General features: G+C 33.1%; 2 protein-coding genes, 1 long non-coding RNA gene and 1 pseudogene across 3 annotated transcripts; 2 read left to right on the top strand and 2 right to left on the bottom strand.

Moving 5' to 3' along the window:
- Positions 1-5,029: 5,029 nt before the first annotated feature.
- LOC107951208 (COBRA-like protein 4) lies at positions 5,030-7,770 on the top strand (annotated as a pseudogene).
- Positions 7,756-11,813, bottom strand: LOC107951209 (protein COBRA). Its single transcript, XM_016886158.2, has 6 exons — positions 11,439-11,813; positions 10,309-10,388; positions 9,420-9,876; positions 8,925-9,084; positions 8,562-8,836; positions 7,756-8,423 (listed from the first exon to the last, which is right to left on the bottom strand). Exons 1-6 carry the CDS (start codon positions 11,539-11,541, stop codon positions 8,131-8,133), a joined length of 1,368 nt encoding a protein of 455 aa, XP_016741647.2. The 5' UTR covers positions 11,542-11,813; the 3' UTR covers positions 7,756-8,130.
- A 2,821-nt stretch (positions 11,814-14,634) lies between these two features.
- LOC121211044 (uncharacterized) lies at positions 14,635-15,367 on the top strand. The gene is made up of 2 exons (XR_005906431.1): positions 14,635-14,667; positions 14,987-15,367. It is a non-coding gene; the product is annotated as an uncharacterized lncRNA (long non-coding RNA).
- A 5,825-nt stretch (positions 15,368-21,192) lies between these two features.
- On the bottom strand, positions 21,193-23,081 carry LOC107951210 (pentatricopeptide repeat-containing protein PNM1, mitochondrial). The gene has a single exon (XM_016886159.2). It carries the CDS (start codon positions 22,894-22,896, stop codon positions 21,373-21,375), a length of 1,524 nt encoding a protein of 507 aa, XP_016741648.2. The 5' UTR covers positions 22,897-23,081; the 3' UTR covers positions 21,193-21,372.

The raw sequence follows: 23,081 nt of genomic DNA, 5'->3' as shown, positions 1-23,081 counted from the left end.
AATCAAATGAAAAATTAACGTCGGATAGTAATATTATAAAAATAAAAGATCTATCATCAAAACAAAGTGTGTTTATTGTTTTTTTGGCAATGATACGGATGCTATTTATGGTAATTACAAAATCAATATAGAAACGATTAAACATGGGATGATTGATTTGGTAAAGGAAAATAATCAACAACGATAGGATGAAAATATGATGTAAAGAAAATGAAATGAAAAGAAATAGAAGATAAAGTGGAATTTTACTAGAATTTTTGAAAAGAGGAAATCCTAATCAAAATGGGAAAAAAATGATTAAATAGCTAAGGTTTGAAAACCTAGGGGTGAAACTTGTAAATTTACCCAAAGCATTCGAAATTCAAAAGAAAATGAAAGGGAAAGGAGTAGCTCAAACCTAGGGCTGAAAGAAAGGAAACTTACACTTAACTATTAAGGTTAAGACTCATTTTTTGTTTAGTCTTTTAACTCTTGACCATGTATATTTTGAGTGTGTAACTTTACCCTAGGTTGCCAAAAATAAAATGAGAGGAAGAGAGTTCAAACTTGAATATATAGAGAGGACTCTCGAATACTTAGTCATCAAATCCAATTCACTTCTTACTTAACCATTTTAATTAAACTCCTATATTTTCAATGTGTGATATGCTTTCTCGTTGGGAAGAAAAAACTCAATTCAAGAATTCCCTTTTTTTTATTATAGAATTAAACTAAAATTTCTTTAAAATGTCCATTCAAGCCAAAGCAGACATATATGGAAGAGTCATAACATAAAAAAATTGTTCTTTTCTACAGAAATCATTTTTTGTGTGTTTGTAAATGTAAAACCGCTCAACTTAATTCAGTAACAAAACGAGTAAGAAATCAAAATAATAAATTCATCTCATATTCAAAGTATTTTGAAATAAAGACTTTCGCTTTTTATTTTAAATATTTGAAGTTGGTACTTAAATACAGATAGATCATATATTGTAAATTTTTTCTACTCTTATTTTCTCAATCGGCCCCCTCCTCTTTTATTCTTTCTTTTGTGCTCCTTAAGAACTAAAGAACTAAACAAGTGAATTTCTTTCTTATAATGTAATGATAACTTTTTTGTCTTTTTTTGTCACTCATTTTTTATCAGCATAATTTTTTTCAGTTTTATTTATGGACTCTAGACTATCTATAGTTTCGATAACCCATGAAAATTTTCGACATATTTAATTATGATCTTAATATAAATAAGGTGTTCTTTCGTCTCAAAATCTAAATAGAAAAATCTTTTATTATTTGAAGTGGCAATGTACTTAAAAGTACAACCTAAATTTTAATTGTGACGAGTTTTAAAATTATGACAACTTTATTTAGATTAAAAATAATAGAACTGTGTAGTACTTCGGATTGTTCATAAACGAAAAAACAATAGAACTGTGTAGATGTTGGAAATTTATATCATTAATAAAATTAAGATTAGGTAGAGATTTAAAATTTAAATACCAAATATTTAGATTAAAAATAATATTTAAATATTATTAGCTTAAAAACCTATTTAATTAAGAGAATAAAAAAAACTTAAATTCAACATCATGATTTAACTATTAAATGCAAGTTTGATTTTATTAATTTATTTTCAATTAGTAAAGATGAGGTGTTGGGATGTCAGAGTTTTTAGGTTTTAATCTTCCCTTGTGTAAATTATATTTGGGTTCTCTAAATTATTTTAATTTTAATTTAGACAATTTAATTGTACTTAAAATGGTAAATAATTGTTTATTATCTTTTCAAAGTTTAATCTTTTTTATTATTTCATTTACTAACATTTTATTAAATTTTTATTTTTTTTATTATAATGGAAACTAATCCTATGTTTAGATAATTAAAAATAAAGGAAAGGAGGGGAAGAGAAGGGAAGGGAAGTTTAAAGAAAAGCAAGAAATATTTTTGTTTTTTTTTTTATCACAAATATTTATTTATCGTTTAAAGGAAAGTAATTTTAACATTTTTATTTGGTTAAGATGTGAAAAGTAAATTAAATAATTTGTTTAAATAAAACTTTCAATTAAAACCTATTCAAATAACATATAATAATTAAATTAAATTATAAATTATAAAAATTAATGTTCTTCATAAAATAATAATTATAAGCGTTAAAAAATATAAATCAACTTTTACAAACTTAAAAAATAAAGAGTCCAAATAATTCAAAAATACAAAAAATAATTTTGATAGTTTATTAATTTGATAAAAGATAATAAAATAAATTATTAAAATAAATCAAGGATAAAAATGATATTTTAAAAATAAAAAGAATTATCTTTTATTTCCTCCCACTTTTTCCCAACTCCTTTTTACAATTGTAATAATAAAGTTGGCACATGTGAGACGAGCGTGGTCAACACGATCTATGTGGAGAACGGTACAGTGACGTGCCTGAGTGTTCCATGTGCGCCAAGGAAAAGGTCATGTCAATGACACACACGTGGCGGATTGGCAGAGGGAGGTTACCTTTTTTTCTTTGTCCGGATGGCTGGCCCTGTAACTCTATCTTTTAACACTGTATATGGATACTGGAAATTGGTTGACTGGGTCATCATTGGATGTCGGTTGTTTCAGAATTTTTCTGCTTAATCATTATTATATTTATATTTGGTTTATTTATGAAAATAATTTATATTAAAATAATACTAAAATATATAATTTTAGAAACTTTAAAATAATAAACCATTCTTATTATTCAATATACTCTAAAAAAATGTATAACATCAAAATAGAAAACAATTTTAATTGAAAAAACTATACTAAGGATATTTTATCAGTGATTAAAAATTATACTTTATGATATGATTCTAATATAAATTATTTCCGAAATTTAAAATATATAAATACCTAAAGATTTTAAAATTGAAAAGATGGCTCTCACCAATTACAATTAAGGAGAGTAGAAAAAGTTCATACTGGGTTTTATTTTTAGGGTTTCATTTTATCTCTTTCACTGCCGCCAGCCGTTCTTCACTGCTATTAATCATTCTAGTTTTCGTTTGCCTTCCTCTTCAATTGTAGAGAACGCCTTCATAAAGAAAACTTGAATGATCCATCCACGGGAGAGACGATGCAAGGATTTATTAAGCTTTTCAGTGCCCACCGAAAATCTATAGATCCCTTTTTCTGGTAAAAAAACATTCAGATTTAAGTTGGGCTTTACCGATTTTTAAATTACTGTGTGGGGTTTTGAGAGATTTTGACGGTTTATGATTATGATTATGCTTTTGCTGTACTTATTTTGACCTTCACAGAGAAAACCACTGTTAAATGTTGTATTGTAAGAGTTGAAACTCATTCCATAAGTGGTCGTTGACCAAGCCCAATAAGCGACTGATAAAAGGGAAGATTGTTATTTGAAGGAAAGGTCCAACACTGTAATTAGAAGAACCCATACAACCCAATAATTGCTAATTGCTGTAATTGAGGGGATTATGTCAGACCGAAAATTAAGTCTAACCCATATTTAACAAGTCTAGTTGCATGATCACACTCCACTACACACTTTAACATTAATGGAGCAACAATAATATGTCCCATTTGGTAAGGTAAATTGCATTGCATGATCACGCTCCCTAACGTGCGCTGCATCAAGCAGGATCTGTTCATGCACTCACTATCAAGACTACAAGATGTGCTATCCCCACACTGATCATAGAGAGGCCACTAAAAGAGGGTGGGCGAAACTTAATTCTAAGACAGATGTTGGGGTGATCATTCATGATGAGAATGAAAGATGGATAATAAATTCCTAACTATCGTGGTATACCATATACTAGTGGCAGAGTTAGCATTTGTGTCATCCTGAAATTGATGATACGCAAGGCTTCCTTTGCTAATTTTTTTACTTTCAACTTTTGTTTCTGATTGTAAGGCTCTCCCATCAAGGTTGGAAAAGAATGTCACTTAAGTGCATATTTAATGTAAAGAATAGATGTATGGATGTTCTTACTTTGTCTATCTCAGATACTATTGTTCAACACCATCTTTTGTTTGTGATGTGCCCCCTCCGAGTCTTTCCCCTCTTTTGACAACTGATGCTAACGGGAATATTTTATATCGTACGTGTTATCTATCTAATTTGTTCCTTTTGTACAAAAAGAAAAAACCATAACAATGAACCATTAGGTTAGATAACTCACGTATGATAGTATTTGAACCAGAATATATTTGAAGAGAACTCACATTATCAATATATACACATTATACAAGGGTTTTATTATTATTTCCTGCTATTTGTGGGTGGCCAAGGCCAATAAGCGACTATTCGTGGAAGCTGGTTATTTCAAGGAAATGTCCAGCAGTGTAGTTAAGAGGAACCCGTGCAACCCTTCAAGTTGAAGGGTTTTGCCTCCTTATAAGGGCCCCAACACTTGGGCTATACATGATATATCCGACCGAAAAGTAACCCGATCCCTGTCAAACAAGTCTGGTTGGATGTTAAGTTGATTGAGCAAAGTTAGAAAGTGGAGTAACAATAATTTCTCCCAGCAGTTGCTAACATAAATTTATTTATAACTCATCTACAGCACCAGCATAGTCTTGCAGTAGACACCCGCGAACAGCCACTGGAGGGGCCTAAAATATGATCAATTCCGCTGGATACGGGCCATACAGTCTGCGCAACTATTCCGATCACGACTTATATGTGAAACTTTAACTTGCCATGACTAGTTGCAAAGAGCATGAAGGTGTCTAATTTTAGGAAGCCTCAACTCAATCCAACCCATAATGTAAGAGCATTCAGATTATGGTTCCCTTTCAATAACCCTACATAGATATAGTGAAAAGGTTATTCGGAAGAAATAATAATGGATATAACGTACAAGAGAGCTACCTTATATCTTTAATTTTGTTTTCTCTAAAAATGAGCTGAGATATCAGATTCACTAACTTATATCTTTAATTTTGTTTTCTCTGAAAATGAGCTGAGATATCAGATTCATTACCTTGTATCTTTAATTTGCCTTGCTCCCCCATCCTCTAGACGCCGAATCCAATCCTTTTAAACCCTACAGTTTCCTGTTACCTTCTTTTGTCATAAATCATTTTTAAAATGTTATATAAATTTTTATAAAATTTTTGACGTGTTATCTCACTGTCATATTTGTGTTACTACTGGTTTTTATGACTTTTTAATGGAAATTTGATTTTAAGCCGAGGATAGTAAGAAAAGGGAATGAAGATGGATCTTTAAAAGGAATAGGGTACGACAGGGAAATATCCAGATTCTTGGCATAGAAGCAATGCACTGAAAGCTTGAATAATCTTTGAGCACTTCTGCTGCTCCTTAAACTCTCAAAATTTCCTGTCAGCTTTGCCATCATTCTTGCTTAAAGTTTTGCTTCAAAATGCAGACAACTATACCTTTTGTGTGTGTTCGTGTTTCAAATTAAAAATTAAATTTCCCATGAAATATTAACAACCAGTTGGTAAGACATTTTCCAAGCTTCATTCATTGCCAATATTATTAGACTTTTTCCCTTACCTTTATTTAACACAATGCAGTAATACAAACACAACTTACAAACCACTCTCTCCTTTGAGTTCTTTGCTCTGAATTTTTGGAGACTTCAATGGAAGAAATGAGATTCAATCAATCTACCCAAACGTGTTATTATGGGTGTCGAAAATGCTGCTTATTTCCAGGAATGAAGTCCACATGTATTCCGGTTGTTTTGTTTCTTCTAATGCTTCCTAATGCTGGTAAAGTTCCTGCTACAAAAAACAAAATTTCATGTTTGATCTATTTTTGCTACCACTGATTTCTAATTTTTAGTTGATGTTTTTAGATGCATATGATCCATTGGATCCAACTGGAAATATAACAATAAAATGGGATATTGTCTCTTGGACAGCAGATGGCTATGTGGTGGGTTTCTTTAACGTGTCAGCTTGTGATTTTCTTTATATTGACTTTTAGTAACAAATTGTGGAAGAAGACTTGCTTCTCGCCTATGTAACTTGGTTTTGAGTGATTATGCTGCTAGTTTCAAATAGGAGTATTGATCTTTGTGTTTATGCTACTGGGCTAAAGGGAGAGGCCTTGATCATGGTCTATATTGATCTTTGTGTTCTAATAGGCTGCAGTGACGATGAGCAACTTCCAAATGTATCGTAGCATCATGAACCCTGGATGGACCCTAGGGTGGCAATGGGCTAAGAAAGAAGTGATATGGTCCATGGTAGGGGCTCAAACTACTGAGCAAGGAGACTGTTCCAAGTTCAAAGGAAATGTACCTCACTGTAGTAAGAAAAATCCTATAGTGGTTGATTTGCTCCCTGGAGTTCCTTACAACCAGCAGTTCTCCAATTGTTTTAAGGCCGGCGTCATGTCTGCTTGGGGCCAAGATCCTACAGGTTCCGTCACAGCCTTTCAAGTGAGTGTCGGACTTGCAGGAACTTCGAATAAGACGGTTAAACTTCCCAAAAATTTCAATTTGCTCGGTCCAGGACTAGGCTACACTTGCGGACCTGCTAAAGTCGTGCCTTCTACAGTCTACCTCACACCTGATCGTAGGAGAAAAACTCAGGCATTGAGTAAGCATTTTTTCACCTGCAAATGCAACTCTCTACTGAATTCTCCACAGTCGTCTAAACGTTTTCCATTAATGCAGTGACATGGAATGTGGCATGCACTTATTCACAATATCTCGCCTCAAGGAACCCGAGTTGTTGTGTTTCGTTCTCGTATTTCTATAACGAGACTATCACACCTTGCCCTGCTTGTGCTTGCGGATGCCAGAACAAAAACAACTGTGTTATGTAAGCCTCTCGCTGAATCTCTATATTCAAGTGTTTACATTATAAATTTGGACGAAATTTCATTCCTGGTGCTCAAAGCTCATTATGGCTCGATTTTGCAGGAGTGATTCAAAGCAGGCACATAGGAAAGGGATGAACACTCCAAGGAAAGACAATGCACCATTGCTGCAATGCACACATCATATGTGCCCTATTAGGGTGCATTGGCATGTTAAATTAAACTACAAGGACTACTGCCGTGTGAAGATCGCCATCACGAATTTTAATTACCGCATGAACTACACACAGTAAACACTTGTTGCACAGCATCCGAATCTCAACTCCGTCACCCAAGTCTTTAGTTTCGATTACAAGCCTCTGGTGCCCTATGAATCCATAAGTGAGTGCCTGAAACTCACTTCTATTTAATGAAACTCTTGCAGAACTAACCTGGCAAAGCATTATCGGAACCCAGACTCATTAACACCTTGATCGATGCAGACGATACAGGCATGTTTTATGGCATGAAATTCTACAATTACCTATTAATGGAAGCAGGGCCTCAAGGAAATGTTCAGTCAGAGGTGCTCCTAGGGAAAAACAAGGATACATTTACCTTCAAGCAGGGGTGGGCATTTCCTCGGAAAGTCTACTTTAACGGCGATGAATGCTTGCTGCCACCTCCAGATACCTACCCTTTTCTACCAAACTCTGCCAAAATTAATTCGATTGCAGTATCGGCAATGATGTTATCACTCCTTATGTTTATTTTGACCCTTTAGAGATCGCATGCAGAGAAGAAGATTCTAAGAAACTATTGCAACACATAAGAAGAGTGGTTTGTTTACCGTAGAGCTTTGTTGGGACGATTTCTAGAAGCTTACAGATCAAGTCCGGATGGGACAATTTGTTATAGTAGTTGGAAAAAAAAATGTGAACTAAATGCAATTGCTTTTGAGCTGCATCAATGCATCACGGTGCATGTCTCAATTGGAACAAAACAAACAATATATCACTATAATTTCTCAGAGATGTTCCTGAATACAATGCTATAAACTTGTTCCAAGGATATTCTACAAATAAATCGATCATGTGTATGATGTGAATGAAACATACAACAAAGCAGTTAACTCCAAAAAGAAATGGTGTAAATTACAAACCCCAACATATAAATAATACACCACATGCTATACGGACCAGAGATTGTGCACCTTGATCCACTCTTTAGCGTGTTACATTGCCGCACCAAACTATTCCAACACCATTGAATCGATCATCAAAAGCTTCAGTGTGATAATATGAAATCAGATGCAAATTGCAGGATGTCGAACAAATAGCTTTAGCAGTTTCCGCAGACAGCATTCATCACATATTAGCCCATAAGAAAACACATGACGCCAAGATCATCATGACTGGCTGAAACAGAGAGATAACTGGCTTCAAACCAGTATTCGGCAACCAAGGGTAGGCATCAGGAGGTGGCATGACACAGTTATCACCATTGAAATATATTCTCCGTGGAAAAGCCCATCCCTTTTCAAAAGTAAAAGTTGATGCATCTTTTCTGAATAATAGTTCTGACTGCACATTCCCAAGAGGACCAGCTTCGTTGAGGAAATCATTATAAAACTTAAGTCCCCATAACATGGCAGTATCATCTGCAAAAGAAAAGTTTATTATAGCTTCAGTTCATGGTCGAAAAGCATATATTAGCATATAACCGAAACAATGCACAGATTCTGGAAAACAAAATGCTGCTACAGCAAAGAAATAATTAATGGCAAACATAGACTTACTTAAGCCAGCATAAGGAGTTAATGGTTTGTAATTGAAGCTGAAAAGTTGTGTAAGATTGTCAAAGTTGGGGTGTTGCACAACTAGATTCCACTCACTGTAGTTCAATGCGTAATTGAAATTGGTGATCGTGATCTTCACACGCCAGTATTCCTTGTAGTTGAGCTTAACATGCCAGTGAATTCGAACTGGACACATATGGCTCGTACACTGAAGCAAAGGTGGTGCATTGGTAGATTTGCCCGGAACAGCTGAAGCTAAATGTGAAGACCTTTCGCTGGAAAGTGTCATCAACAAGAAAATAAATATGACTGCAAAATGTAAAAGGACAACTAGAGGGAAGGACAGAAAATTGAGAAACTTACCTTACACAACTCCCAGATTCAGTTGAGTTATTCTGACAGCCACAAGCACATGTCGGGCAATTCACGATAGTGTTATTATAGAAGGAAGAGAGCGAGACGCAACATGTAGGAGTCTTTTGAGCCAGGAATTGGGAATATGTGCATGTAACATTCCATGTCACTGCAATTATTCGCAGATAAGATGAGACTTAAATTCTCATTCCTTCATGCTGACTTATTACTAACAAAAAATATCTTATCTCACTTATGTATCAAGCTTTAGTACTTTAGTTCGATACTTTTTTATGTACATTCATATCGAGAACATAACATGTAAGTTTTAAAATTATCTCACAGCAGATATACAAGTGAAGCATGTATGTAAGCTTGTAGATATTACTAAAATGAGAGTCAGTAACGTGTTGCTCAATGAAAAATCTATAAAATATGCCAAAAAGGGGACATATCTGACTTAATTACTACAAGAGCAGAACATGAGCTTAGCAAGTAACTTACTCATAGCTTGAGTTATTCTCCTTTTATCAGCCGTTATGAATTTAGTGGGTTTCACAATCTTGGCAGGCCCACAAGTATATCCTGGACCTGGTGCTTTCAGGGTAAAGTTTCTAGGCACTCTCACAGTTTTGTTCGTCGTTCCTGCAGCGCCCACACTAACCTGAAATGAGCTTGCTGCATTGGCCGGGTCTTGAACCCATGAATTTAATACCCCCCCTTTGCAGCAATTTGCAATCTGCTGGTTATAAGGAGTTCCAGGCAATAAATCCACAACTGTGGGATCCTTTTTACAGCAATGAGGGACGTTTCCTTTGTATTTTGAACAATCCCCTTGTTCCGTGGTTTGGCCTCCCATCATGCTCCAGATTACTTCCTTTTTGGCCCATGTCCACCCCAATGTCCAACCAGGTGCCTGAATATGGCGATACTGTTGGAAATTGTACATTGTAACAACAGCCTGCCAAATTCACAAGGAGGATAAATAATATTATAAATCATAAGAAGTAAAATAACACCTTTTTAACTTCAAAATGAAAAATAATGGAACTGCAATGCTGAATTGGTAAAATTTCAGCCTAAGTTTTATAAGTTCTATATGTGTTGAATAAGAGTATATACTTTTAGTGTGCTTCCAAAAGAAAAGGGAAAACAAGAAACAGCGACATTGCCTCAATTGTTCCATACTTTAAAAGGCAGTTGTATACAAGACGCAAGTAAATATGTATGTATAAGTGATGTCTTTTGAAGAACTTTAAATTAGAGCAAACAGAGAAAAAGTAAAAAGAATGCTTTGATCTTTAAACTTCTGGTAGAAAGTAGATGCTCCTTTCAGTGTTGAAGTCATTAGTCTTTTGTATGTAAAAGAAAATGGACCCTCGGTAAAACTTACAACATAGCCATCTGGGGTCCAACTTATTACGTCCCATTTGATAGTGATATTTCCAGTTGGATCAAGCGCATCATAAGCTTCTGCAGAAACAACCAAGAAAAGATCTCAAAACTTTAAATTACAAGACACTTAAGGCATTGAATTTCAAACAAAAAACCATTGATAATTTAGGTCTGGAACTGGATCACAAATCCAAAATGAACATGAGAAAGATGAAGTTTGCAAATCAATAGCAGTTTGCCCTTTCAGCCTTGGCCTCGGTATAGACCTTTGGCCTGTCTAGCACTACTTAGTACTTAGTACTTGTCGCAATTTCTGGACACATATGGGATCCAAATAAGAAGTTAGATTCTGAAATGCTAACACAGCCTAATGGCATAGATGTTAAGCAGTTCCATGATTCCATTGGTACACCATAAAAGTGGGCACCCTTCTTTTTTTTGTGTGTGTATTAGAGTTATGATTTTAATGATGGAGACTTCAAATTTAAGCTTCAATAATTATCTCTTGCGTTATGACACTAAATCTTAAAATCTTTGTTGGGTCAACTTTGCTCATCTCTATGTTCAGAAAAAAAAAACAGCGTACAATTTTATCACACCTCACAGATCTCCATTCCTAAGTAGATTTTTTTCTCTTTTTCAGTTGGTAGAACCACATAAATCTTGTGTTCACATCTGTTTTAGTCCTTTCTTTCCTCTCTTCGTTACTAAAAAAAAAAAACCCAAATCGAGCAAGCTATTTTAGCAAGAATGAGGACAGTAAATGTTAAAAAAAAAACGATCTTTCAGTCAGTATGCCTAGATTTTCCTCTTTGGGAAATTAAACAAATACCAAACTGATTAAAAGGAAAGAAAAAAAAAGTAGCTTATCCATTCACTGAGGAAGAAGGTTTTAAATTTAGACCAGAAGCCAAAATGAGATATAATTGAATTAAGGTTTCCAAATCCAATAAACACATTCTATAAAGAAACAAGAAAATCAAGTTTTGAAACTAATCTCAGCAACCCAATTTGCCTTTTTATATCAACAAAAGTCAGATTCCAAAACTAAAACAATGAAAAGACATTCAAGCTCCAACTATCTTGAAGTAAATAAAGAACCAGATTGAAGTAGAAGTGGAAACTTACCAGTAGAAGTGAAAGTAGAGCAGGAAAACAAGAAAAGAAGCAAAGCGGTGAAGCTAATGAGCTTGGAAATGGATCTACTTGCTGCTGAAAAGACAGTCTCCATAACTCGACCGTTTAAGAGATCTCTATCTTATGATGTGGTTAAGGTTAAGATGTGCAGAATAAAGAAAGAAAGATCCTTCTCACATCAAATGGAGAAGATAGAGGTCAGCTGTTGAGTTGCAAGTGAAGCTTATAAAAGCATTTTAGTACAGAGTCTGAGACAGAGAGGTACATGCTCCATCCATATGGGTGCAAGCTGTCGGTTATTACTCGTTCGTTAACCACATGCACACACACAAATCACCATCCTGCCCCTTTCTTTACTTCAATTATTTCCCATATATTATTAAATTAAAAATTACATTTAAATAATGTAATTTACTCTCTTAACCTCCATTGTGTAATTGTCACGAAACAAAATGGGGGGGGGGGCAGGGGCAACACTGGAATGGAACGGCTGAACATTTAAATATGGAAATCGGAATAAAAGCAAGTGGGACATAAACTCATAAAAGATAACAAAAAATTAGATTATTAATTGCATTTAAAAATATTTAATATAATTATTATATATTATCATGGGGTTGGGGTTAATGGTAAATGCAGGTACTGTCGGTGCACAGAATTCAAATGACTTGTTAAGTAGTAAAAGCCAAAAGGACTAAAGGAGACGTTTCTGGGTGTTCTTTGTTTCGTTTTTCTCCAATTAGAATTTGTAATGTTGAATTGCCCCAGCACTCAACCACCAAACCTTAGCTATTTGTTCCTAATTTTCTTATTATTTATTTAATATCAATTTTTGTGCCAATTATTTCTAATAATTTTACACCAAAATGTGGACCACTTTGGTATATAATTTTGCAATTAGGTAGAAATTATGTCATGGACAATGTGTCTCATTTCAATACAAGATATTTTGGCTTTGCCGACACTAGTTTTTAATTTTCTATTAGAATTTGGACTCACCAACAACTATTATTTTAAGGGTTTTTTTTCTCATATTAAATTATACTTTAAATCATTTGCTATTGATAACTATTAATATTTTTGTTATAATGTGTAGCGATGTAATTTTAGTTTTGGTCGCTAATTGTGGCGATTTAGTGAAAACTCGAAAATTGAAGTTTGATTTTTTTTAAAAAAAAAGAAGTCACCACCGATCTTTTCTCCTAGGTATGATCGGACACCTAATAAATCATCTTTTTTTAGAAAGACATTTTTTTTAAATGAGGGCCAAATTTAGATCTACGTGAAAATCCAGAAAAAAATTAGGGTTCGGGAGTCGGTTACGCGCGAGGAAGGTATTAGCACCCTCGCGACGCCCAAAATTGGTATCTTATAAACACGGGTTGTCTTGATTTTCAAAAACACAAGTTCAATATAAGATTTAATCGCGATCCGATTGAAAAAACAAGAATTTTCAATTTTTTTGATTTTTTGAGAAGGATATATCGTTTTGACACGAGTCGATTGATGTTCACCCAACATAGCGATGAAATCGACGACTTGGTGTTAAACCGATATGTTGCCTCATGCATTGAAATTAATTGGAAAACAAGAATAAGATTTTCGAAATAATGCAAAGCAAGTTGATATGAAATAAAAATAAACAAAAGACAGAAATGCATTGAAGCAAGTAACGAATATGACAATAATATTACAAACGATAAAGATATAATGTAAAACTAGACTTGAACATGAAATGAAAACAATGAATGTATATACATAATAATAATATTAAGAACACATACGTAAAATAATATATATATACACGAATAAAATAGTGTAGAAGTGTATACTATAATTAAAGCATAACTTGCAATGTTAAAATATATACATAATATATACATGAATAAAATGAACATTAAAAAATGTACATACGTGACATATAGGAGACATATAAACATAATAAAATTGAGATAAAATGATAAGTGATAATAGTGAAAATCATGGGTATAATAATAAATATAATGATATACGAAAATAATACTATATGTGAAATGTGTATACAAGAATAATGAAATATATGTACATAAGGTCGTATAAAAATATATAACAATAATACTAAAGTGTATACATAATATGTATGAAAACATAATATAGTATTAGAAATATATACATGGGATAATATAGAAATATGTACATAGAGTAATATATACAAAAATATAACTAATAATATTTAAAATAATAATAGGGATATTAAAAATACTTAGTATATAATATTTAAAATATATACATAATACAAAAACATATATAACGTAATATTAAAATATAAATACAATACGTACATTTTAAAACTAAATAATAATAATAACTATTGATGATACTTCACAAATATATACATATTAAAAATATACATAATGATATATAAAGTATAATATTAAAAACACATGTACATAATATATAAAAAAAATATACACGTATAATACTAAAATATTTATGTAATGTATACATATGAGAATTAAAAACACTAGTAATAATATTACATAAATATATACAAAAATATATTAAGTACATATACACATGCATACATAATAAAATATACATTACTACATATAATAAATACAAAAAAAAAGTATGTAAAGATTATAATTAATAATAATAAATAACAGGAAATGAAACAAAATAAATTTGAAAATAAGGCAGTAAATTGACAAAAAAGGCTAAATCGAACTTAAAACAACATTTTGGGGCGAAATTAGAAATAAAATAGCAGGAAAGGACTATCTTGAACACGCGTGGAAACAATGGGGGCCAAAAGCGCAATATTCCCTGTTGACAAAACGCTGCGTAGCACGAGGGGACTAAATTGAAAAGCGTTAAAAATTATGGGGCCAAATTGCAAAACCATAGGAATTTAATTGCGAAATCTCAGAAAAGCGGAAGGGCCAAATGCGCAATTTTCCCTTCTGCTCAAAAACACGCAGATCCTGACCTGAAGCGGGTCGGGTCGACCCAACCCGGTGCCAAAACGACGTCGTTTTAATTAAAAGGGGGACTAAAACGGTGCGTTTTGGTCCCCTATAAAAGATAAAAAAAAACTTAAAAAATCATTTGGAAAGGTAAAAAAGAAAAAAAAAAAAAGAAGAGAGAAAAGGGGAGAGAATCCGGTGGGGAAGCAGGTCACCGGACCCTCACCGGCCGTCGTCCGTCGCCGACGTCACGGTGGCCGGATTTTTAAAAAAATGTAAAAATTTTCCTTTTTTTGTTGTTATTTATTTTATTATTTTATTATATTTTTAGTATATATATGTATAAAATAGGCCTAAGACCTAAACTAAAATGAAAAAAAGAAAAAAATCACATTAAGTTCTCTAGTTTTTTATTTTTGATATCTTTGATTTTCTGACCTTGGTTGTGCGTCAAATGCTATTTTTGTATTATTATCTTTTGTGTATTTTTTGAACTGCCGAGAGAGAGAGTTTACAAGTTTTTGATTTGGGTTTTTATAACCCTTTTGCACCTATTTTCTATTATATCTGTCTTGTCTTCTTTCTTGCTTGCAGGGTGGTTGAACGGTGCTGTAGAGTTGGTGGCTGGTGGGCTGACGTCGGTGGCGTGGTGTCAGAAGGTGGTTGCGGCGCAAGTAGGAAGGGGATAGGTGGCTAGGGTTTCTGTTTTTGTTTTGATTTTGGGTTGATTGGGCTTAGGGTTAGGTATTGGGTTTGATTTGTATTGGGCTAGTGGGTAAGGGTTGGTTTAGGTGGGCTAAGGTTTGAGTCTGGTTGTAAAGGTTTAATTGTAATGGGTTTGAGGGTTTAAATTATTGGGTTATGGGTTTGAAAATGTAAGTGGGCCAAATTGGCCTATAACATAATGAACGTAGATAGTGATAGTAAAACGGTCACAAAGCAATAAAAAAAATATATACATATTTTTAGTGAAAATCCTTTTAAAAAATAAATACGGACAAAGGAAGAGAAATTTACTAATGTAAAAAAATAAATTATACAATAGGAGTTTCGACTACATTTATTTAAGGGTTGAAAAACTTTATTCTAATCAAAGCTAAATAAAATAAGAATAGTTCTATACGGATTCAACTTATGATGTATGGTCCATATTGTAGAGGTGTAGTTTTGTGCTTAATGGCTATCTATGGCGGGCTACGACCCCACAAATCCCCTTATTTTGTCGCTGTATATATTTCTTCAACAAGTGACAAGGTTCAGGTCATATAATCTCTAACAATTTTCTTCTATTAGCTTAATCACAAAATATGTCTAAATTATACTTTTTAAGCTGGTATCAAAATATTTTTTTGTCACCCAAATTATACTCCATTATCCAAAGTAATACTTAAATTATATATTTTTCCAAGTTGGCACATAAACTTTTTTTTTGTCACAAATGGTGTCTCTTAGCCAAATTACTCCTGTCATTAAAAAAAATTTAGCTAATCATTTTATGACATGTGATAATTTTTTACCTAAAAAATCCAAAAAAAGTTAAATATTATTTCCTTATAGAAAAAAGTATAAACATATTCAACTCTTTTGTTCACACTCTAGAACTCTGGTAACAAAAAATTCAAAACTCTTTGAAAAATTCATTCGAACCCTATTTTGACGAACCTAAATTCCAACAACTTTTTTTCCGTTTTAAGTCTCAATTTAGATTTATTTCTCATCCCAATTTAAAACTTAAGAATTTTCTTTTCTTAAAAGTAACTCTCTTTGTTCTTTTTTATATACTTCGTATAAAATAGTTAATGTTGGATGAACTTTTGTAATAAGAAACTCAAATAAAATATTAAATACAAATATTTGGAAGAAGTTGAGAAGAAAAAAATGGTTGCAAAGAAAATTTGTCAAATGCTTAAAAATGCATTAAGAAAAAGAAGAAAGAATCATTAGGAGGGAGAATAAAAATATGAAAATTTTTAATTTAATTAAAATTAGTTTTTATATAATTTAATTTAATTCTATTTTAAAAAATTAATTTTAATTAAAAAATATAATGTATCACAAAATAATTTGTTAAAATTTTTTTCTAATCAATAAATACCTTGGATGACGTAATATAATTTAGACTTTGAATAATGGAATATAATTATATTATTCATAATTTTTTGTGTTTAATCATAATTTTTGATGTCACTAGTATTTTTTAGTACTAATAAATTTTTTATATATTAATAAAAATTAAAATATTAAAAAAATAAAAAAAAATATTTTAAAATTAACCAATAATATTTTCTTATAATTTTTGGTACTTCGATATACTTTCAAATTTATGTTTTGACATTTGGTATAAAAATATTATTTTCGCATACTATGAAATTTTGTTAGGAGGACAAACCAATATTTGATATTTTAAAAATATTATTGTTGCATGCTAGAAAACTTTTTATATGTAAGGATAAATTTATAAATATTTAATTTAATCGCTTAGAATTTTCCCTGAAGGGTATTTATTATATTTTGTGTTTTTTTTTTGTTATTTTAGGATTATTATATTAGGATTTTCCTTTAATTTGAGGGAGTATGAAATAGTGGTTTGTTTTATTTATGTAATTTTCAATATTTATTTATTTATCCTTATATATAATTAAATTTATTTAGTATGTAAAAATAGTATTTTTATACCAAAAATTGATTTTTCATATCAAATTTTAATTTTGAAAGCATATAAAAAATATAAGGTGTATCAAACAAAAAAAGAATAATTTTGAAACTCATGGTTAGCATATGGAGTAGCTTTAAAATTTATGGTCCAGCATCTACCTTCTTAATAAGCCTACAAACACAGAGAATTTGTCACTGGACTTGCTCGAACAGATACCTTCAAATAAAAAAAACGCTTATTAGGCCAAAACTTAATTTTGAAAGCATACCAAAACCTATCAAGGTATACCAAAAATTATAAAAAAAATTACTAATAATTATAAGGGAGTACTAAAAATTATAAAAAAAAAACCTTTCTTTTATTTTTTTACCAAATTACTCAATACTCTATTTATTATTAAAGGGAGCTTATGGGAAGCTCACTGTAGCGAGCTTTCCTTATCATTTCTCTAAAATATGAGTAGGCTATAAGAATAGTGGCTTAATTATATATTTGACTTTATTTTTATCATTTAATTATTAATTTTTTAGATATAATCATTTAATTTTGAAAAATTAAATATTTCAATTACTTCTTTGTTATTGAATGGCGAAAAGTTTACATGAATTTTTTTTCATTAGTATAATAATAAATTTAACCCTCTAATTATTATGTATTTTATAGATTTGATCATAAATCTAAAAATCGAACAAATTTTATAAATAAACAACTAGAACCTCTCTTAGTGATTGGGTGAGACATGTAAGAGGTGGCAGAGGGCAATGTTAGGGAAGTAGATGGTGCATTGCACTAAGGGGATAGACCAAAATATATATTGATGATGCCTGTGATAATAATTTGAATGCTACAATAGCAGGTGGAGTCATACAGAAGTCGAGAAAACTGGGTAGTTGGCTTTGGGTGAAATATCTCAATGCCCCAAGCAAAGCTTCAGGCAATACTTGATGGATTGGAAGTTACTTGGCAAAGGGATTTAGGAAGATGATTTTAGAAAGTGATAGTGTGCAAGCAATTATGGGGTATCTTAATTAGGAGCATATATTACGTGTTATTATGAGAAGGCAGGCATACACCAATGGAGCATAATTAGGTTGTTGATTTTATAGCTAAATTTTCAAAGAAAACATTCAGGCTTTATGAGAAGCTCGGTTATTGGGAGCTGGTCGTTTCTCTTGAATCGTGTCTTTGGGTTTGTGGGTTACTCTGTTTGGTTTGCTTGGTTTTTTGATGTAGGAAAAAGCTCAATTTAGATAATTGATTATAAAGCAGCCTTTAAAATAGCTCAATACATGAAAATATATTACTAAATTTTTTTAAGCTTGAGTTTTGATGGTTTTGTATTGGACCTGTATTTTAGGACAAAATAACAATATTGTAATCGAAATTAGTTAAATTCAAACAAGTTTATTTAATTTTATTAACGCCTTTTTCATCAGATTTTGTGTCCACCGCATTCATTTGGAATGCCAGTGGAATAAATCTGCATAATAGACTCATTACAAAAGAACCAATTTCAACATTAAAACAGATGCAAAATCATATCCAGGTTTGCCACAAATAATTAACAGAAGTAGATTGCGGTGATAAATCAAATAACACTTATTACATAAAAAACTTTTATATATCTTTTATAGTTTTATGCAATTTTGGATTTATTATAGTTTTTTTTTTTTAAAAATTATGTATTTTTTTAATTTTTTAGAGTAAACTTTAAAAGTTGATTTTACTATATATAATCTTGCGATGGACAACCAAAAACACAATTTTAAGAGAGTAAGTAACCATTTCATATTTAAGTTTACCCAACTAAAACTAGATAGAACTTCCAAGCTGCAAATTGACAAAAACCAATGTGATCCAAATGGTGATGGGACGCATACGGTGGGTGACAAAAGGGTTGAGGGGTGTGTTGCTAGAGTGAGAAAGAGTACAACTGATAAAATTTATTGAGTTTATTATATTTAACATTTAAGATGGAATGTGTAATTATTGGAAAATTAAATTTATTATTAGGCAAATAATATCATCCTTTTTTATTACTGTGACTAAAATATTTAACTGATTAAATAAAATAATAATAATTAAAACAAATATTTTACCCTTAAAATATTAATTCAAGATTACGCAAAGCATCTTTTTTTCTCTTTTGTTAACCACAAGCCTTTCCCTTTTTGTATGGTTTTGATGAAGTATTGGGTCTAAAATTCACGTACTACGTCTATTTGAAACAAAAATATTAATACCGGGGGGAGCCCTCCAAAATAATACAAGAAAATCTAAAATTTGATACTCCCAAACTGGAGTAACATTCATTCAATGAATCAAAAGGTAAAATTAAGAAAAGCCCTCCCATCACATGCTTGCAAGCTACCACATGTTAGCACCTTTGCATGTGATTTTTATCTGTATAAAAATACACACTAAACAAAAGCGATCCAATTGTTATTTGTCCTTTAATTATGGAATCTCAAACACTTTTATCTGGATTTGTTTATTAACAATAAACACTAGAAGTGGCAAAGCGGTTGGATTAGACCTCCCATCTCTCTTCCCACCCTTACCACTTTGGGTCAAAGTGCAAATTCCAAACACCCTCTAACCTTTTTTTCCTCCAAAGGAACTCCGACCAACAAGACCTCTCCCCCCATTTCACTCAGCCTGCATCCTGATTCATTGTGATTGACAGCTCTGTTCGATTCTGGAAGGGAAATCCTGAGCACATGGGAAGATCTGTACAACTTAATTCATCTGACTTGGCAAAGCCTACCTATGGAATCAGTTCATACCAGCATGTATACATACCAATATCAGAACAAGAACACACTATACACCCAAAGGTGCTGACGTCTCTGGTTTGGCACTTACCTGCTTCAAAATGGTCAAGCCACATAACCTCATACACCCTGAAACATGGATGCCACTGCAGCTTTTAGTGCCGTAGAGAGTTTTCATTTCTTGAATTCAAACATTTCCATCAAATTACAGCATTGAAATCTCATGGTTAGCGGAAACTAGGGTACTCTGTAGATATCACAGTACTTGAAACCTAAACGAGTTCAGAGACCAAATTCAACCGGCCTTTACTTAAGATGAGTTTTCAGGCCTCGAGGAAACAGACCAACCAGTATACCCGTTAGCTAAATGGACCATATGCTCGAGTCAAGCTGAGTTACCAGACACACGAGCCAAAAGAGAGGTTGGATTATTGCCAACTATACAGAATATCAAATATAAATGAAAGACACTGCGTTCTGAGTCATATTTTAAAAACTATATTTGTCTAAATTTCCCTATCTTGCCCCTCCAACATTTATTGACTTAAGCATCATTGGTGCACCTCAGAATATCAACTCCGGTTCCCCGCTAGTAGCTAGTTTTCTACCTTTTACAGGCTCGGCCACCAAAAGACCCCCAAAAAGGGGTATAAAGTTAGTAGTTTACTGAGAAGCTGGTAAGCTACTGCCTTGGCAACAAATAGGAGGCTGAAAGACCTAAAACGGTAAGGAAGCCGTCCACATTATGATATTGCCCATTTCGTTTCTTTCACTTAATATCTATATAACTCTTTATCTCCAAACATAGGCAAATTCCTACATTTTTAATGCAAACACGGAACTAGAATATGCTATCTTTATTATATGATAAATCAACATTTCCAACATTGTGTACCAGTTTATCAACAGAATAGCAAAAGCAGGCACAGATTTTGCTTATAAATTCTGCAATCTAAGCACTCAGAATAACCATAACACTACCATGGAACCTGTAAGAAAGGCCAAACTCAAACCTATTTCAAATATAAACCAGAAGAAGACAAATAAAATAGATCCTAGGTATCGACACTTGCAATTGACCATTATGACTTAGCTGGCAATACATCATAACCAAGGGGTGACACAGCCTATAGGAAGGCAATTTTTTTGTTTAATTTTCATTGCCTGGTACACTGACGAGGGACAGGGTTGCAGGGTCACCTTGCAGTAAATTTAGAAAATAGCAATGTCCTAAGATCAAAGTCACATATATTTTGCATCTGCAATGTTTGATCAACTATTCTATTTGAAGGATTCTTGAAAACTAAAAATGCATGTCACAACTCAAGACCTAAACCATCAATCCTCCTGTTGTAAGGTCTTAGATTGAGTAAGATGAATTACTCGGAACAATTTTTATTTCTAATGTTGCCAATATTAGAGTAAAAACAAGAACTGAAATTTTACAACATAAATCATAAAAAGACAAATGACCAAAGATCAGAAAAGAACCTCAAATTCCAATTGACATTGTCATTTCACTTAAATTTTCAGTAAGGAAAAAAATAAGTTTAGGCACTGCGCATCCTTCCTTTACTCTTCTTTACAAAACTCAGTCGAATTTGCTTGAGCCGTCTCCTCTTCCTAGCCATTTTCTCAGAAAAAGTCTCCCTCTTCTTCTTCTTCTTCACAGCTTTAGTTTTCTTCATATATCTTGGATCAACACGATACGGCCTAGGTTCCACTGGCACCCCATTTTTCAGAGCTTCATTGTAGAGTGCATTGGCTCGATCTAGCCGATTATGAGCACACCATTTCCCCATTAACAAATCATAAGTCTTAATGCCGGGTTTACACCCATCAGCCTTCATTTTCTTAAAAACACTCATTGCATGCTCAACCCTTTCAATCCCACACAAAATCTTCAGAAATCCATAATATTCTTTCTTGCCAAGCTGATCACCAAATCCAGCAGATTTCATCCCGTCGATCATCTCATCTCCTTCTCCTATTCTAGCAGCCTGATACAAGCTACGAATCAAAATCAAATAACTCTCTGCATTCGGATAACACCCCCATTCCCCCATCCTAAAAAACAACTTCACTGCATCCTCAGTTTTCCTAATCTTACAAAGATTATTCAACAACAAGTTAAAAGTCTCCACATTTCTTGGAACCCCATTAAAATCCATATCAAGCAGAACTTTCTCAGCTTCCGAATGAAGTCGAAATGGATCTTTTTCTCTACAAAGCTTACATATACAATCAAGCATTGCATTATACGCCATTGTACCGATCTCAAAACCTCCCCTATACATTTCCCCAGCTAATCTTCTGGCTTCTTCAAGCTTCCCATCAACACACCAACCTTTGATCAACAAGTCACATATCATCTCATCCGGAAATATCTCGTTGGCTGAGTCTTTCACCAATTTCTCAGCATAACTCGCGTAGCCATTTTCACACAATTTCTCCACTACTAACTTCAGTGATTCTTTATTTCTTTTGAAACCATAATCCTTCTCCATTCTCTCGAAGAACCCCAGAACTTGAGTTGGCCTGCCAGCACGAGCCAGCCTATCAATGGAGGAGTTAAGAGTTTTAGGCCCGGCAACAGACTTGTGATTGACAAGGAGATCGTGGGCAGCTTTGAAATCTTTTCTTCGACCGAAATAATCGATGAAAAACGAAAGCGTTTCATCGGTGTGGTTAAAATCGGGGTCCGATAAAACCCAATCGTTAAACCCTAAAACGGTTCGGCCAGCTTCAGGGGAGAGATTGAGGGTCTGGGAGATTAACAAAGGGGTTGGTTTGATGTGAGAAAAGTGAAGCTGGAGTCTAGGGGTGATAGTGAGAGGGTCTAAAGAAGGGTCCTTGAGGAGTTCAGCCGAAATAGATAAAGCAACCGGATCTGGGGTTTGAGGGTTAGGGTTCTGGGTGGAGAAGGGTTTAGAGATCACAAATGGCAATTTGGGGAAATGGGTGGGCGTAAATTGAGGTTTCGGAGAAAGCAAAGCATGGGGCTGAAAGGGAGAAGGCGAAGAGACGCAACGGTGAAGCAGCCGACGGAGTTGCAGAGACGTTAATGGCGGCATTTTATTTTCAAAGAGAATGAAAATGGGTTGTAGAGAAGAGAGTGGAAGGAAGTCAGTGATGAGAAATAAATTAAGTCTTCATTTAGGAAAAATGGCGAAAAACCCTAGAACTGGAGAAGCCAAACCCCTAATCTACAGTGTTAAAATGGACCCTGCAAGAAAGCCAGATTCTACATAGTTGGGCT

The sequence above is a fragment of the Gossypium hirsutum genome, chromosome A12, assembly GCF_007990345.1.
Source record: "Gossypium hirsutum isolate 1008001.06 chromosome A12, Gossypium_hirsutum_v2.1, whole genome shotgun sequence".
In the NCBI taxonomy this organism is placed as follows: domain Eukaryota; kingdom Viridiplantae; phylum Streptophyta; class Magnoliopsida; order Malvales; family Malvaceae; genus Gossypium; species Gossypium hirsutum.
The sequence above is the reverse complement of the archived record's forward strand: the minus strand, read 5'-3'. Positions and strand labels throughout refer to the sequence as shown.

What these genes read in the sequence shown, in the direction of transcription:
- LOC107951209 (XM_016886158.2), bottom strand. Translation starts at nt 11,541, where the DNA reads ATGGAGACTGTCTTTTCAGCAGCAAGTAGATCCATTTCCAAGCTCATT. An exon ending in GGACCCCAGATGGCTATGTT is followed by an intron (nt 9,877 to 10,308) that starts GTAAGTTTTACC and finishes TGAATTTGGCAG; the next exon opens with GCTGTTGTTACAATGTACAA. An exon ending in GAGAATAACTCAAGCTATGA is followed by an intron (nt 9,085 to 9,419) that starts GTAAGTTACTTG and finishes GAATAATTGCAG; the next exon opens with TGACATGGAATGTTACATGC.
- LOC107951210 (XM_016886159.2), bottom strand. Translation starts at nt 22,896, where the DNA reads ATGCCGCCATTAACGTCTCTGCAACTCCGTCGGCTGCTTCACCGTTGC.